Source organism: Pholcus phalangioides, unplaced genomic scaffold (genome assembly GCF_987345545.1).
Source record: "Pholcus phalangioides strain wild (caught in Gottingen) unplaced genomic scaffold, Ppha-v1.0 ptg000042l_1, whole genome shotgun sequence".
Lineage (NCBI taxonomy): Eukaryota > Metazoa > Arthropoda > Arachnida > Araneae > Pholcidae > Pholcus > Pholcus phalangioides.
The window spans coordinates 8,172,764-8,188,898 of record NW_028301628.1 but is presented as its reverse complement, the minus strand read 5'-3'; the positions used below and the strand labels follow the sequence as shown (position 1 = coordinate 8,188,898).

General features: G+C 35.7%; 1 protein-coding gene across 2 annotated transcripts; it reads right to left on the bottom strand.

Annotated features, from left to right (window-relative positions):
- Positions 1-64: 64 nt before the first annotated feature.
- On the bottom strand, positions 65-13,843 carry LOC149064415 (uncharacterized). Of its 2 annotated transcripts, none has more exons than XM_089254655.1 (6): positions 13,720-13,843; positions 9,424-9,647; positions 6,293-6,437; positions 4,607-4,726; positions 3,614-3,817; positions 65-2,381 (listed from the first exon to the last, which is right to left on the bottom strand). In XM_089254655.1, the coding sequence occupies exons 1-6, from the start codon at positions 13,823-13,825 to the stop codon at positions 2,248-2,250; spliced, it is 933 nt and encodes a 310-aa protein (XP_089110781.1). In that variant the 5' UTR covers positions 13,826-13,843; the 3' UTR covers positions 65-2,247. The 2 variants fall into 2 exon arrangements, with proteins under 2 accessions (XP_089110781.1, XP_089110782.1); XM_089254656.1 differs by having other exon boundaries at positions 2,228-2,381; positions 3,601-3,817; positions 13,720-13,837.
- Between the last annotated feature and the right edge of the window lie 2,292 nt (positions 13,844-16,135).

Below are 16,135 nucleotides of genomic sequence, written 5' to 3'. Positions count from 1 at the left end.
AAGAACCAACTGAGTATCAAACTCGCGACAGCTCTAAACATCCTTTGGTACTTTAGGTGATTATCTTATCGACCTGGGCGACAGCGCCCACTGCACTTTGTTCACACAGTTTCATGTGATCACAACTGACTAATCAATAGTTCTTCGCTTACACCCAAACGTGTATTGTGGGATTCTGGATAATCTTCTACAGTAGTCTCCAGTCCAGCATGCCACAAAGATAAAATCTTACCATTCAAGAGTTATGGGAAAAAAATTTCCACATCGCACACTATCTCAAGATCAGTAATAAAACTGTAATAGTCCACCAAGAGAATCCTCAATTCTGTTTGGAGAAAACTAGATTGATTGCACTGAGTAGAATACTGTATTTATATATTTATATATATTGTTTTATTTTTTTTCTTCTCTTAATAAACTAAACTATTATAAAACTATTATTAGACAACTTATGAGAGATTAGCTTATGAAAAGGAGCCACCAGTTGTTGAAGAGATTGTGTCTTTAGGGGAAGACCATGGGGCTGGAGATGAATGAGGACAACATTCAAGAACTAGTGGAAGAACATGGCCAGGAGTTAACCACAAATGAACTGATGGATTTCTATTTTGTGAAACAACAAGGAGCTTATGAATGGGATTTAGTCTAAAGAGGAGAAAGTCTTTAACTCCAAATGAGATGAGAAAGATGGGTAAAATATGGGGAGCCTTGCAAAATTTTGTAGAAAAGAGCCACCCAAATAAAGCTGTACCAGTGTGAGCAATGAATCTGCCAAATGACTGTAGTTAGCCATTTTCACAAAATCCACAAAAAGAGGCAAAAACAAGCATCATTGGACAGGTTTCTTATTGAAAGCCACACACACAAAAAAAAGATGGTTTTCAATTAGCAGATAACAGTGTGAACGTAAATTATCCTAAACAACAGTCTCTCTGTCTCTCATTGTTTAGAGTAAGTTGATTGGTGAACATTATTGCATTGTGTTTACTTTATGGTGTTATTGTAATTATTCAATTATTAATACAACAATTTATTTACAATTGTGTTATATTATTGATTAAATGCTGTTTTTATCAGTTATTTTTATACGAATGAATGATTATGGAACGTATCTCACCCCAGTTTCCATTATTTCCCAAGGAAAAATCTGTTTTGATATATGATTCAGATTGTGAGCACATTCATAGAACAAATTGTGCTAGTAAACTGAAGTTTCATTGCACATCATTTCCATTGCAATTAGTTTTGAGTATACAATTGAATATGGCAGTTCTGAACAAAAGCAAAATAAGTATCAAAAGTATCAATAACAGAGGAACACAGATGAAGAAAATATTGTGCAACAAAATTTTTCTCAAGACTCATTGTTACAGCTGACAAGCCCCAACTTTTGAAATGTTTTGCAGTCATGCAATTCACTGCAGAAGCTCAAGCATTATGAGATTTTATGCTTCAATCCAGTTGCATTGCCTTTATATTTACACCAATACACGATGCATAAATTCATGAAAATGGTTTTTTTATGGACATAAAATAATGTTATAAACTCATACTTGAGACTTAACATTACCTTGATACATAAAAAACTGTACAAATGAAAGATGACACTTTACACACACACACACAAATAAGTAGTTTTTCAGAAAAAAAAAAATTGAATTCCGCATATGAAAAATTTTAGATTTTTTCTTCATATTAACCTACAAACATGCATGCAAAAATTTTCCTATGCCTTCTGATTGTTCTATTTATAATTTGTGCAAATTTTAAAGTTCACTTCACAAAAATTTCCTACATGTTATTTATTCTATTACATTTCTCATTTTCCAGATGCTTACAGTCACATATAACTTAGTACTATTTTTTATTACTTAAAAAAAAAAATTATCTTGTCTGATATTTTTATATAAAAACTTTTTAAAGCACAGATATTTTAAAATGACACACAAGTTCTGTAAAAAATAATAACAACTCATGAGATTGTGCAAGTCATGAAACTAATCATTTGAGATAATTTTTTTTACACAAGTCACTAGAGATGTGCAATTTTTTTTTCACATAATTGATGTAAATGCCATAGGTTTTACATCACTTTCTTTTTATTCGCATAGTCACACATGCACACGCACACACACACGTACATACATACTCACACACATGCAGGAAAAAAAACCACAGAAAATTTCCATTAAGAAACATAGAACATATTCTCGATGTGTCTTGGGTCACACCAGCAAAAGCCAATCTTCATTTGGTAGGGTAATATATGCTTTCATCGTGCACGTTGTATGTGATACCAGTGCTGGGGGAATACCCACCTCCTCCCGGATAAGGAGGTGGTTTTTCTCCAAGTCGGTCAGGAGAGTCTGTGTATCTGGGCACTACAATTAAAACCAGAAAAGAAAGAAAATTTATGTATAAAAAAAATTAGTCACAAAATTCAATTAACCAAATGACAAGTGAAAAAAAAAATCCTAGACACATTTTAAGACATATAGGACGACATTCATCAGCAACAACATTCACTTTCACATTACAACAACTAAGTATGACTTTTCAAAACCTGTCACAACAAGTTAGAGCACAAAGAGCTTAGTGGTTTTTTTTTGGTGTTGTTCCAAGCTCAGGTTGCAGCAATTATTTTGAAAATGCATAACGAGTGCTGTGCAATGACAAAAACATTTAAATCTAAAATAGTTGCAAACTGCTCAGATCAAAGCTTAATTGTAATAAGTTCATGGTGACTCTATACCATCATTAAAGACAATTTATGTTTGGATCAATGAATTTAAATGGGCTATACATCCACCAAAGAAGAGTGTCTCGAGAGCCGGTTTAGGCCATCACCCTAGAAATCATTGAAAAATGTCCATAGTATTATCATGGGAGATCACAAATAAAAGGTGCTTGAGATAGCTGCTGATGTGGACATCTCAAGAGAACAGGTTCACAATATTCTCCATGAGAAATCGGAAATGAAAAAAAGTAAATGCAACAGACATTTCAAAAAAAAAAAAAAAAAAAAATTTTCATCAATATTGGCTCATAATCCTGCACACCTTTGGAGTCAATTTTTGACCATGGGTGGAACCTGGATTCACTAATGTACACTAGAGTCAAAACAACAGCCAGAGCAGTGATAAAACATGGTGAAACAACACCAAACAAGACAAAGGCTGTCTTGTCTGCAGCGAGAGTAACCACCATATTTCTTGAGATTCTCAAGACAATCTATATAGACTACTTCCAAAGGGTCAGTCAATAATTGCATACTTCTGGGAAGCTTGAAAGAACAGCTGCAGATGAGAAGGCCAAGGTTGATGAACAAAAAAAGCCTTATCATCAAGCCAATACCCCATCTAACAGACCAGATATACTACTGCAATGGTGAAATTGCATGAATTAAGACTTAGCATAAATCTGTCATCCACATAACATTTTTCCACTCCCAATATTGAAATTTTTGTTTGGTGGAAAAAATTGTTCATCAAATGAAGAATGGCCCTCAGTAGAAACGTTTTTGAATATTTATTCACTGCCCCTTATAGTGCTTATTAAGAAAAACAAGGTACTTACACAAAATTAAAAACAAAAACATACACAACATTCTTACTAGGGTAAGGCATTTGTCCCGACACCAATGGGTTTGTGGAGGCATTCTGGGGCTGCAGCTGAGCTTCCTGGCTTTGTTGGCGTGCCCTACGACAGATGAGAAATACAGCCACTGCTACGCATATAGAACAGATGATTAGTAGGATAACGATGACAACAAATACTACAACACCCATACCCAGAATTTCACTGCCAACAGTGTCATCTACAGGAAAAAAAGAAAAACAAAACAAATATTCATAATAAACATAACTTGAAGATTCATAATCAGCTGTTTCACAAATCAATTCTAATATTTTAAGTATAGAGGAAGCTATTTGAAACATAAACACCTTATATAAAGTTATCTAGCAAATATGATAAAATTTCAGTAAGGAAGACCTCAGAAACAACCATCTCTTTGTAATGTACAGTGTGCATATACTCCTGATTCACAATAAATAAAGCATCATATTCTTTGGCACAGGCGTTGCAGCATTATTAACAGATGAATGTTCACAGCCTTCGTAAGAGTTATTTATGAAAGCATAATTTTTTTTTAGTGTCAAAGTATTTATATTTTGTTGTATATATTAGTTTTGTTTTGGAAAGTTGACATATTACATATTTTTATTAGTAGTTAGGTCCATCAATAAGAAATTCTACTCATGAATTCATGAAATTCTGATAAGGAGGAAAACCCATAATTACAACTTTAAAATTGGTGCAGTGAAATCTCTTGTTAATGTTTTTTGACAGAAAAGTATGAAAGGGGGTAAATATTGTTATAGCACGTAAGATCCATCATGGACGCAATCTAACTTTAATCCCTTCATATCAAATATTTTTTAATAGAGCAATTCTTTTGAATGAAACATTGTCCCCCTCCAATTTTTTGAACTGATGCTAACTCCATTTAAGTATGTGTTACACAAATAGGGGGAAATAAATTCTTTCACTATAAATTTATATGGGAGAAGTTGTATCCATAACGTGTGATAGAAAGTTTACTCACCCATACATAAGGCATGACTAGTTTCATCACTGTTGTCACCACAATGGTTGACACCATCACACGTAAGATCCTTCGATATGCAGAATGTATTCAGGCAGAAGAAGTCTTTGCAACCAACAGCTAAAGAAGAATTTTTCATTAATTTTCTTGATGATAACTGAAATTCAATTTTAAAACATACTTCTTTTCATTGAACACTAAAAATATTTCAAATAAAAGAAATTCCTAATCATACTGCTACTACTAAACCACACACGCACCTCATCCATATTCTTCTGCTGAACTTCTAACGAATTGGCACATGTACGTATTGTGAACCTAACATTAAGTTTGCTTCTATGTAATACTTATGTTTAGTGCTGCCAGCAATTTTCCCCAACTATGAGGGAATTGTAATGTACCATTGTAGGTCTGTTGTTCTTTGTGACGAAACTTTTTGACATGGAAATTTGGTCCAAATTATACTACTATTACTAAACCACACATTAACCTTGTCCATATTCCTCCGAAGAACTTCAAACAAATTTGTAAATGTTGGAATGTGTATGTCCGTGTCGTGAACTTAACATGAAGTTTGTTTTTGTGTAATGCTTGTTATAGAACTGCTATCTGCCATCTATTTTTCAAACTATGAGTGAAATGTAATGATTGAAGATTTGTAGTGTTGTAGGCCTGTTGCTCTCTGTGGCGAGACTTTTTAACAGGGAGATCCAGCTCACATTTACGTCTCAGAGTTCGGAAATTCCAAACCATACTGTGAAACCTTGATAATTCGACATTCCAAGGGGGATAGAAAAAAATGACTTAACGAACGTTAGCGAGAATTCAGTTCACCTTCAGAAATCGTAAAAACTGTTTATATATGTATACGTGCCTGTATACTGTGGAAAAACTATGCATTCCATGATCTACACATTTATTTAATGGTGTGATCTGTAATTTTCTATGAATACGAATTGAGAATAATCTTGGATTAACTCAAGTGGAAAAAAAAACACATTTTGATATATTGTCCAAAATAACTTTTCTCCTCTAACTTGAAACATTTTGATCTAGCTTTATTGACCATCTCTAGCTTAGAAATTTCAGAAATTCCATTCACATCTATCTGTGATCCACAGGTTGAAATCTCATGCTCCAAACAGAGGAATAACAGGAAGTATCTAAAGTTGTGGGAGGAGAATCTTACACATTAATAATAATAAAACGTAGAAACAATGAAACACAGAATTTTTTTTAATGCACAAGAGTAATGTTTTAAGATTTTAGTTCGTTCATTATATGGACAATGAAAATGAGTCATGATAATGCAGTATAAATTATAGTTGACTTAAGTGGATGTGGTCATCATGTGAGTAAGAGGTTCTCCCCCATTGAATTTAATATTGTGCCAACCATGAGAATAAGTGTCGAGTTATCCATGTGCCAAGTTATCAAGGTTGTACTGTACTTAAAAAAATAATAAAAAGTGAGTATTACTGTATTCAATTAAAACACTCGCAGCTATTAATACCTATTAACGTGAAAGCAAAACACAAGCTTTAAAGTAATCAGTAAATTTAAAGACAGAAAAATTTACAAAGACAACACGATACTAATACTGACAATATTTATAAAAAGGAAATAAAATTTTTCTCTAACATCATTATTCAAATATTATATTTTTGTGAAAAAAAGGTGGCTTACTTGATTCCTTGAAAGTTGTAATAACTAATTTAAACCCGTTCCCCGCCTGCGTCCATTTATCAGTCTGGTACTTGAGAGTGACATAATTGCTTTGCGTAAAGATGGTCCCCACATCCGCTCGAGTACTCCGACAAGATAAATCTGCCTAAATTCAGATGTCAAAAAATATTATATTTAGGCCTATATAATTTGCATAACAAGAAATCAGATTCATTCATAGATTTGATGAACACATCAATCTGAACAATATACAGATTAGCATTTAAGTTAATAGCGAAATTGCAAATCCAAGTCAGCAATAACTAAGAGGGAAATATTACTAGGGAAATAATTCAACTTTTTTCTTTGTAAAACAGGTCTGAAACCAGGGTACAGAGTGATCCAAAAGTCACAAAACTTAACATGAAATATTTTATTTTTTAAACACTACATAGAAATAAATCTAAAATCTTTAATGGAATGTAAGACCATAAATGATATTTTATTTATGATGAATGCAATTTTTTGATCTCCATTTATGCATGTGAAACATTGTTCATTTGATTATTTTTCTAAATGCAAATAAGATAGTTCTGAACACAAACTTTAATATAAGAATTGATAAATTTTTGATTTGGTGAGTTTTAGCTATTGCTGGGAAAAACTACAATAAAAACGTCTCGAGAAAAATAAGTTTTTGCCAAGCATAAAAACAAATTTATACTTCCACATTAATTTATATCTAGTATCACATAAAAAGAACTGATGCAAAACATATATTGTTATAACGACCCTTTATCTGTAGGAAAACATTACTGATTTTTCCTACAGGTCATTGTAATGAAATGATTGCTATAAATGTTGGGATCATTATAACGAGTATGGACTGTTTATTTTATTTATTTGAAAATGTATTTTCAACCAGATTACAATCTACATCTCTAGAACTACTGCACCGATTTTTATGAAATTTGATATGTACATACATTGATACAATACAAAACAAATTCAATAATTGTAATACACACGCATGATCGTGCGTAACACTCTGAGTCGGAAGGTATGAAACAGTGGTTGCAGAATAAATAAAAAAAATGGGTTAATAGATGGGTTAAGAGGGGGTATGGTCCCCTCTTACAGATATACAGGTCTCGCAGCGTGATTTCATACTTGAAATAAGGCAGTTTATCATTTCCTGTGGGAATTGGTCCCACTCGTTCAGCAACGCTGTTTTCATTCTCTGGATGGCAACTGATCTACAACTGCACCCCTGAAAAGATGAACATAGGGCTCCAAGACCTCATCCCTATACCTCACACCAGTCACAGTGCCTCTTTCAAAGACATGGAGAGGTGTGCGGCCATCCAACATGATGCCTGCCCAGACCATTAAACTTTCCTCCGCCATAATGGTCGATTTCGCAGACATTGGAGGGTAGGTAGAGGGTCCCTGGTTCTCTCCATATGAACGTACGGCGAGAATCGGTGCTTAGGCTGAACTGGGACTCATCAGTGAAAAGAACGGTCGCCCATTGATCCATACTCCTGTTACGCCTCGCTATAATAGACAAATAGGGATCTTCTCTGGCCGTCGTGGCTCTTGAACGACCTTGCCCAGGCCTTCTCTCGATGGATCCGGTATCCTGGAACTGTTTCCATAAGTTACACACGACGCTGGGCGTTAAATTGAACTTCCTACAAATCTGGACTTGAGATTTGGCCCGCTTCTAGCCTCCCCACAATTCGCCACCTCATTCCATCATCTAAACATTGGTGGTTACTCATTTTTACTGTTACAATTTGAAATTAACCGATTGCTACAAGAAATTCGCTCAGGGGTGCTAGCGAACAACATCCGTCTTAACTTATGCGCGCTTACAAAGCCTGTTTCTCTACTGGCTCCGCCTACACACACGTGTACGCTTACGTATTTGATGTACAAGATTTGCATTTTTGTCTAGAAGCAGCGGTTTTACATTCAGTTCAGTTCTTTTCATGAAATTCGATAAAATATGCAAAATGCTCTTAATTTATTTCACCAGTGTATATATATATGAAATTGATTTTCCGTTTGTATGTTCTCTATACACATCTGCAATTTTAGACTGATCAATTTTAGACTGCCAAATTTTGCATATATACGAAACTGGGTTCGGCTTGAACAATAGGTTACTGAGCAAATGCCCAAAATGGACCAAAAACTGTCAGGCAACAATGATTTGTAAGCCACAACAGTGACTTTTGGAATGTTTATTTTGGTTTTACTGTGGTTCCCTAGCAATGTGTTTCAGACATGCATATGCCTTTACAATGGTTTGTAACTTCTTTAATGCTGCCAGTATTATGAATAATAGTTATCACTTTATAATGGTTTGTCACTTTTCCAATCCTAACAGTAACTGAAGAAAACCGGGCAGTGCTGGGTATTATAGATAGTACATTATAAAGTTGATTGTTTTAATGATTTCAAGTCTTAGTTATGCTGATTATGATTTAAATGTTTTTTTGCATAAAACCATTTTTGTCCTGGTTTTTACCTCTATCCCAACAAAAATACCTTTCTGCTGGCAAAATGACTAACCCAGGTTCAAACCAAGATAAGGTTTCCAGCAAAATCTGCTTGATCACTTTCCTGAATTTCCCAGACCAAAATTACAGAAGACTAAAATATAATTCAAAACCTTAACCTATGATATTTCAAATTTTTTGTTCTTTGAGTTTTTTCCCTTCACAGACCTTTAACCCAACCTTTACCAAATATTTGCACATTTCCACGCGACTTTTGCCAAATATTTCACATTTTCCCGGACTATTTTTCATTTCTGACCTTTCAGGTCAGCAGAAAAATTTTCACAAGCACAGAAAAAATAAGTTTCCTCCCAAATGCTAAAATTTTGAGGAAAGTGATTAATATGCTGCATCATGTCAAAGGGAGGTAGGGGTCACATTGCACAATGTGCAGTTCTTGAAGTAAAGAACCGTAGATGCTCTATTTATATGTAAAAAATTCAAATTTAGCTTTAAAACTATTGAAAAAGGAATGGAAACATTTAAGCATTCAATAAATCTGTATGACATTGTAAAATGTGTTGAATCTGTTCTTTTATGAAATAAATATTTGCACAGAAACTTGTAAAATGAATTGATGTTTACCTTATAATTGCCTAAGGCATGCGCACCATCGAAAATGTAGAGGTGATCGTTACAATCGAGAGCCAACTGCTCGAATTTCAGCATAAACCTCTGCAGAATGGTGTCGGTCTGAAATGTGATAACACACTCCAGGTTTTCTTCTCCTTCTGAAGTTAAAACACATCCATCAATTTTCTTATACATATGGAGATGCCCTTCTTTCAGACACAAAGTTGATATGTGATCTGTAAAACAAATTTCAAGGTTATCAGATCGAAATACAAACCAAAAAACACTTTTTTCCCTTTAAACTTGTATCACAAGCACAATTTTTCAATTTAAACAAAGTACACACTATTCATGAAGCAAAGACAAGCTAATTCAAGACTTTAGAGTGGATGCTAGCTCATGTTTCTCCATAGATTCTGTTTACCCTTACACCATGGGTGCAAAACTTCTTGGCCCACAGGCTATATTTTGCACAGGACTGTTTTTGTGGGCTACTGAACTACCGTATACATATACACGTTCATTAAAAAAAATTAGAACGTTCCAAAAATTCATGAGTGCAGTTCATGAAATGTTCAAGTTTAAAAAGCCCAAATTTTTACAGTATGGCCGTAATTTGCATTTCCAGCTCCTAGGAATTTCTTGAGTACATTGTTGGCATAAAAATCTGCATAAAGTAGATTGAATATGTCCTAAAATTCCAAATTACTTTATCCTGTTTGTTTAAAACAATTAGAATATCTAATACGAAACCGATTATTACATAAAAATTTACATTAACTTGAATAAGTGTTGCATATTTTCACTGGTTATATGTGGAACGATTCCATATCAACATTATGGACATACAAAAGGGCATTTTCACAAATGCAAAATTATGTGTGCATTTGCTTGTGAGCTTTTTCATGAGAAAACATGTTCTGATATAATATGAATACATTGCACTGTTGCCATCTTCAGCCTTGACCATAGATTTTGTGCATCAAGACATTAAATTGATAATTCCACAGCACAGATCTGGATTGGACCTCAACCATGAATCCCATTGTCACCCCAAAAACAGAATGTTTTACACTGTTCTGCAATGAGCCCACAGATGAAAATTTTTGGTAAAAATTCATTCATAGTTTTTTCCATGCAAAAAACCTATTTTTTCTTAAAATTCTTCCTGTGATTGTATTGCGACGTACGTCACAGATTTCCGCATATTCTGCTTTGGGGATTGTCCCTATTGTAATGATGGCAGCTAGTTTATTTTGCAATTGATCAGCTTTTTTTTAAGCACGATCCCACAGTTTTTGGATAGAATCAGCACCAGAGGTGCAATTGTCAAATATCACAAAACCATCTATGAAGTTTGATGGATATGGCAGAATTATTGATCCAATCTACATTTTCCACGGTTAAAGTCTCCATCTATTTTAACCAGAAAATACAGATCAATGTGCATAAGAACATTACTTTCTGGATGCGGGTGTACATTAGGCTCTATACCTTTTTATTTCAGAAGGTTAAAGATTTGTATGAAGATGGAAATTTCATTTGCCATCAAGATTTTGATCACATCCCCAAAGCTGCATCAATGAGGTAGCAATTCACATAGGCAAAATCTTGGCAAATGAAAATGAACTTGAAAAGCGACACCTGACTGGGTGTGACGCATTGCTAATAACACAATCAATAAAATTTCTTGAATGAATTAATCCAAACTTATAAATCTCATCAATTTAGGCTATCATGAATAAACTTGATAAACACTTTTTGTTTGTCTTTGTTACTGGATAATGATTTTAGTGTGAATGTTTTCTTTCCTGAAGAGCCTGATAACAGTTTAAATGAAAGCAGTCTAGATTCTTTATAAAATAGTCTTTTTAAAACAGTTTTTATAAAAAACTAAGGCTCGTATACACTAGCACGGCGATCTTGTAGCACATGACCCCTTGCAGTGGTTCTAATCCACTCATGGGTACACAAACTTCGTTTGTGTTCGTTTAAAAAATGGATACCATGTGGGTCCAGTTTTTTAAAACAGTTCAAGAACCGTTCACAACACTGTACAAATTACTGAATAACCAATTGCGAATGCTTTCATTACATGATCTGCACGATAATGTATACGCACCTCTAGAAGCAAAGCTAGAGAATTCTGAATATTTCTCACAAATATGAAAATTTTAGATTCAATAGGATAGGATTGTCTTCAATTAAAATTCTGATAGCATTGTCGATGTGTTCATTAGCGAAATTGATTTGAATATTTCTTCCACATTCATATCACCTACATCAACAGATTTTGCTATTTTCACTATTTCATTCCTCTAATTTGTACGCCAATTTTCAGAATTAAAACCAAACTGCCAATTTTCAGAATACTACATACCAAATACTATATAATACTATATACCAAACTACAAAATTTTTCCAGTCTCAATTTTCAAAATCTCGTAGTGTGGAACGTAAAGTAAAACCACATAAAGCAAGGGACATCTGTAGCTTTTGATTGCAACAGGGAAAAACTATAATATAATTCATTATTTCTCAAAGTGCATTGCGATTCTTTTTCTGCCAACCTTTGACAGGGATAATGTGGAAATATTGATATTTTTGTCTCTATTTATACTTTGGAGTTCTTTTGTAAGGGAAAATATCTATTCAACTATTCCAGGGAGTTGCACATGACTTAAGTTTCAGGACCACTGGTATAATCCTTTTCCAGCGATGTGTTGGCAAGAAAAATATCCAAAGCACGACAAGAAGTTATTGAGAATGAAATGCAGTCATGGTTTTAAACGTTTTTATCGCTACAGAAAAAAATCTCAACACATCGCTACGGCTATAAAGGGATAATACAAATACAATGCCACAACAGGCAAAATACCCGAGATGGCTGAGAAAATGATACCCATTACGAATATGGATGTCATATATTTCAAAAACACTGCAACCCAATTAAAAATTCAATTACAAACAATATATACACATGATGAAATATTGTATACAATGCCCATAAAGAATACTTATGGTTGTCTAATTCTAAGTACGAATAGCTTCTCGATTTACTCCATGTTTATTGTATTTCTTTTTAAACGCGTCAATTGTGTTAGAATTTACTACCTCCAGGAGCAAGCTATTCCATTTATTAACAACCTATTAGAGAAGATACTACGGCCGTTAAAAAAAAAGAAGATTAACAGCTGTAGTATATATTCCTATTTTTTGGCACTTTCCTTCCTGGTTGGCTATTTTCTTGCCAACAGCATAAAAGGGGCGGCGCTTGATAATGCTACTTCTCGATAAAATGATAACTCTTCTACAATGGTATTTTTTTTCTTAGTCCATAGAGTACCGTCATTATGCCAAGGTTTAGCTGTATATATTTTACGCGTACCACACATGCCTCAAAAATGACATAAGAGGCCCAAAATTTAATATTTTTCTGAGGCCCGAAACTTACACATGAATGAGCGCCAGGGTCTCTGCCACCGGACTTATCCCGTTGCCAAGATCTCTTCCAGCCCAGCTTCGTGGCAGAGTCTGGAACAAAGTGAGTGTACCTAACAGTCTGAGAGTGTAACTAGTGTTGTGTCTGATATTTCAGTGCTGCCATCTATACTTCAAATTGTGAGTGAAGTGTAATGATTGAATATTTGTAACGTTGTAGGCCTGTTGCTCTCTGTGGCGAGACTTTTTAACGGGGAGATCGGCTCACATTTGCGCCTTGAAGTTGGGAACCACAGAAAACCAACTTCAGCCGACCACCACTGTGGCGCCGGTGGGGTTCGAACCCGGATCCCCTCGATGCGAGTCCGTCACTATGACCACTCGACCACCACAGCGGCCCGAAACTTACACGGAATAGAAACCTGCACTATATAGGTACATATCTACATTCACATATACAAATCATACAATTACGAAACTATCCCACGGGCCAGAAAAAAATTCTTGAACTGGCTAGAAATTTGTTTTATATGATCAACATGAATTCAAATACAGAGAAACATCGCTCACCAATACATATAAGGGGGATGAAAAAAATAGAGCAAAATACACTGAATTCGGGAGAGAATTCAGAGACACAGAGATCCAATTAAAATTTCCCGCTACATAATAAAGATTTCTCCAGCGCATTGCAATATTTCTCAAACAAAACACGAATCTCTCGATAGTAAACACTGATACAGTGGAAATGGAGGAAAAGGTCATTTAAATGGGCAGGGCCATCCACCAGGCGTTTTTACTCATTTGCTGACGGCGGATCACGTGGTCATGGATTTACATACGACAGAAACACGTCGAAAATCTTACAATACTTATTCTTGTCTGCGTAAGTTCCTTTTCGGCACAGCAACAGGTTCAACAAGAGACATTGTAATACAACATAACACCAATGATCTCTTTGAAAGCTCGCCATTTGTGAGGAAACCGCTAGACTGTCCGCGGTTGCGGTTAACGTCGTCTGCGATCAATAAACATCTTTCCCCTCCCTCATGAGCAAATGTAAAATACCGAACACGACATTTTGGATCTACGAACACATATACATATTCCGACCATATTTCGTTCAGAGAAAACGGAAATAAAGATATACGGCCGTATTCACCAACACAGTTTAAACTACAATCGCAGGTCAAAAGATCAGCGATCGACACGGATTGGTTAAAATCCTCAATTTAACCAATCCGTTTCGATCTTCAATCCTTTCTACTGCGATTGTAGTTTAAACTGTGTTGGTGAATACGGCCGTAAGTGACTCTTCTGATCACTCCAATGCTCACACACTCTCTAGGTTACTCTTTTGATCATTCCAATACTCACACACTCTCTAGGTTACTCATTTGGTCATGCATTCTCACACATTCTCTAGGTTACTCTTTTGGTCACTCCCATGCCTACACATTCCCCTAAGTCACTTTTTTCGTCACTCACTAACCCAGCCAGTCTTTACGTCACTCTTTTGGTTGCCCACTGACTTAATCACGCGCCCTTTAAGTCACTCTTGGTCATGCGCATGCTCACTTACTCTGTATGTCAATGTTTCCCAACCTTTGTGATGTCATGGACCCCCTGTTGTGAAGGTCAATGTCTTGCGGACCCATTGGAGAGTCAGAAGTTTGATTTTGAAATCACTCTCCGATGAATGAAAAATTTACTTTTTTTTTATAATTTGCAAATCGTAAAAATTGAATAAATTACAATTTAACAGTACAAAAAGTGTCATTAATTGCAATGGCAGTAAATGAAAATTATTCCGCAGACCCCTTAAAAGTATTTAAGAATCCGCACGGGTCCGCTAATCACAGGTTGGTAAACACTGCACTAAGTCACTCCTATGTTGTCTTTTGGTCATTCTCCTTCTAGTAAACTTCTGTGGTCACTCACATGCTTGCACAGGTTCTAAGTCACTCTTTTGGCTTCGCACCGACTTGGTTTCTTGCCCTTGAGGCGGTGGCGGATTAAAGTCGGTCGGGGCCAAGAGCGCAAAAGAAAATATTGGATCCCCTAAATTAGAGAAAAGTGTAAAGTTTGTGTTTTTCGGGGGTCTTTAGAAGTCGGGTCCCTGGGCACGCCAGGTGCACCCGCCGTTAAACCCACCTCTCTGCCTTTAGGTCACTCTTTTATTAAATCGAGTAGAAAAATTTTGAACAATGTGTCAATTCTACTGAGCACATATGTGGACAGGAACCCATAGCGTTGAATGGAGTCTTTATTTTTGAAAGAACCCCCGGCTAAGATTTTTAGAAGGTTCTTTTTTTTTAAAAGAAAATTCATAGTTTTGTTTGGAGAATTGAAATCATACAAGATCAATCATTGGTACCCCATGCATGGTGTTTCAGAATTTTTTTAGTCCCATTAACACGAGTTCCCCTCTCCATGCCCCCCTGCCCTACTTTTTCCTTCCAAACCATCCACAACGCTGGTCCGATCGTTACTAAGGCATTTTATTACCGTTTTTAATCTGAGGAAGTGAGTTGCGTCGGAATTAATTGGTGAACCTACAACATTATGTATGTAACGATATTTATTAGTCTTAGTCGATATTTGTTTTAGTTATTAGTCTTCCAAATAGGCATGTAATGTATACAGGGTGGTCGTAAAACAACTTTGCTGATATACGAGCCTCTAGCTCTCACGTTTACAGTTACCGAAACAAATTTTGAAAAATTAAAAAGGCAACACCACTTTTTGCATTGCAAAGTAATTGGTGCAGTGAAAAACCAAAGAATGGCGTTGGAGCGGTACCTGTAGTACCAGCAAAAATGAGGGCGCAAAACGCAGGCAAAGAAAGATCTCACCAAGGGGTTGGTGCGCTTGACGCTCGTCAGGGACTTCCGCAGATTTGAAGAAATTCTCCGACCGACCGTCTAATTCACCTACCCTTTGGTGAGATGTTTCTTTGTCTTGCACTCACATTTATGATGCTACCGGTACCATTCTAACACTATTCGTTTTTTTTTGATACGTTGATCATTTTGCAATGAATAAAAGTGGGTGCTACCATTCAAATTTTTCGTTCGCCGTAACCATGAGAGCTAAGGTTTCGTTGTTGCTCACATCCGCTAACGCATATCATAGGCGGACTTCGGGGCCGCAACTGGGGGGGGGGGCAGGCGGGTCTTGTGTCCCGGGTGCTGAACGGAAGGGGGCACCGAATGAACCCTTTAACTGCTTCTTCTATGTTACTTGTGGGCGCCAAAATGCGTTCTTGCCCCGGCTGGAAAAG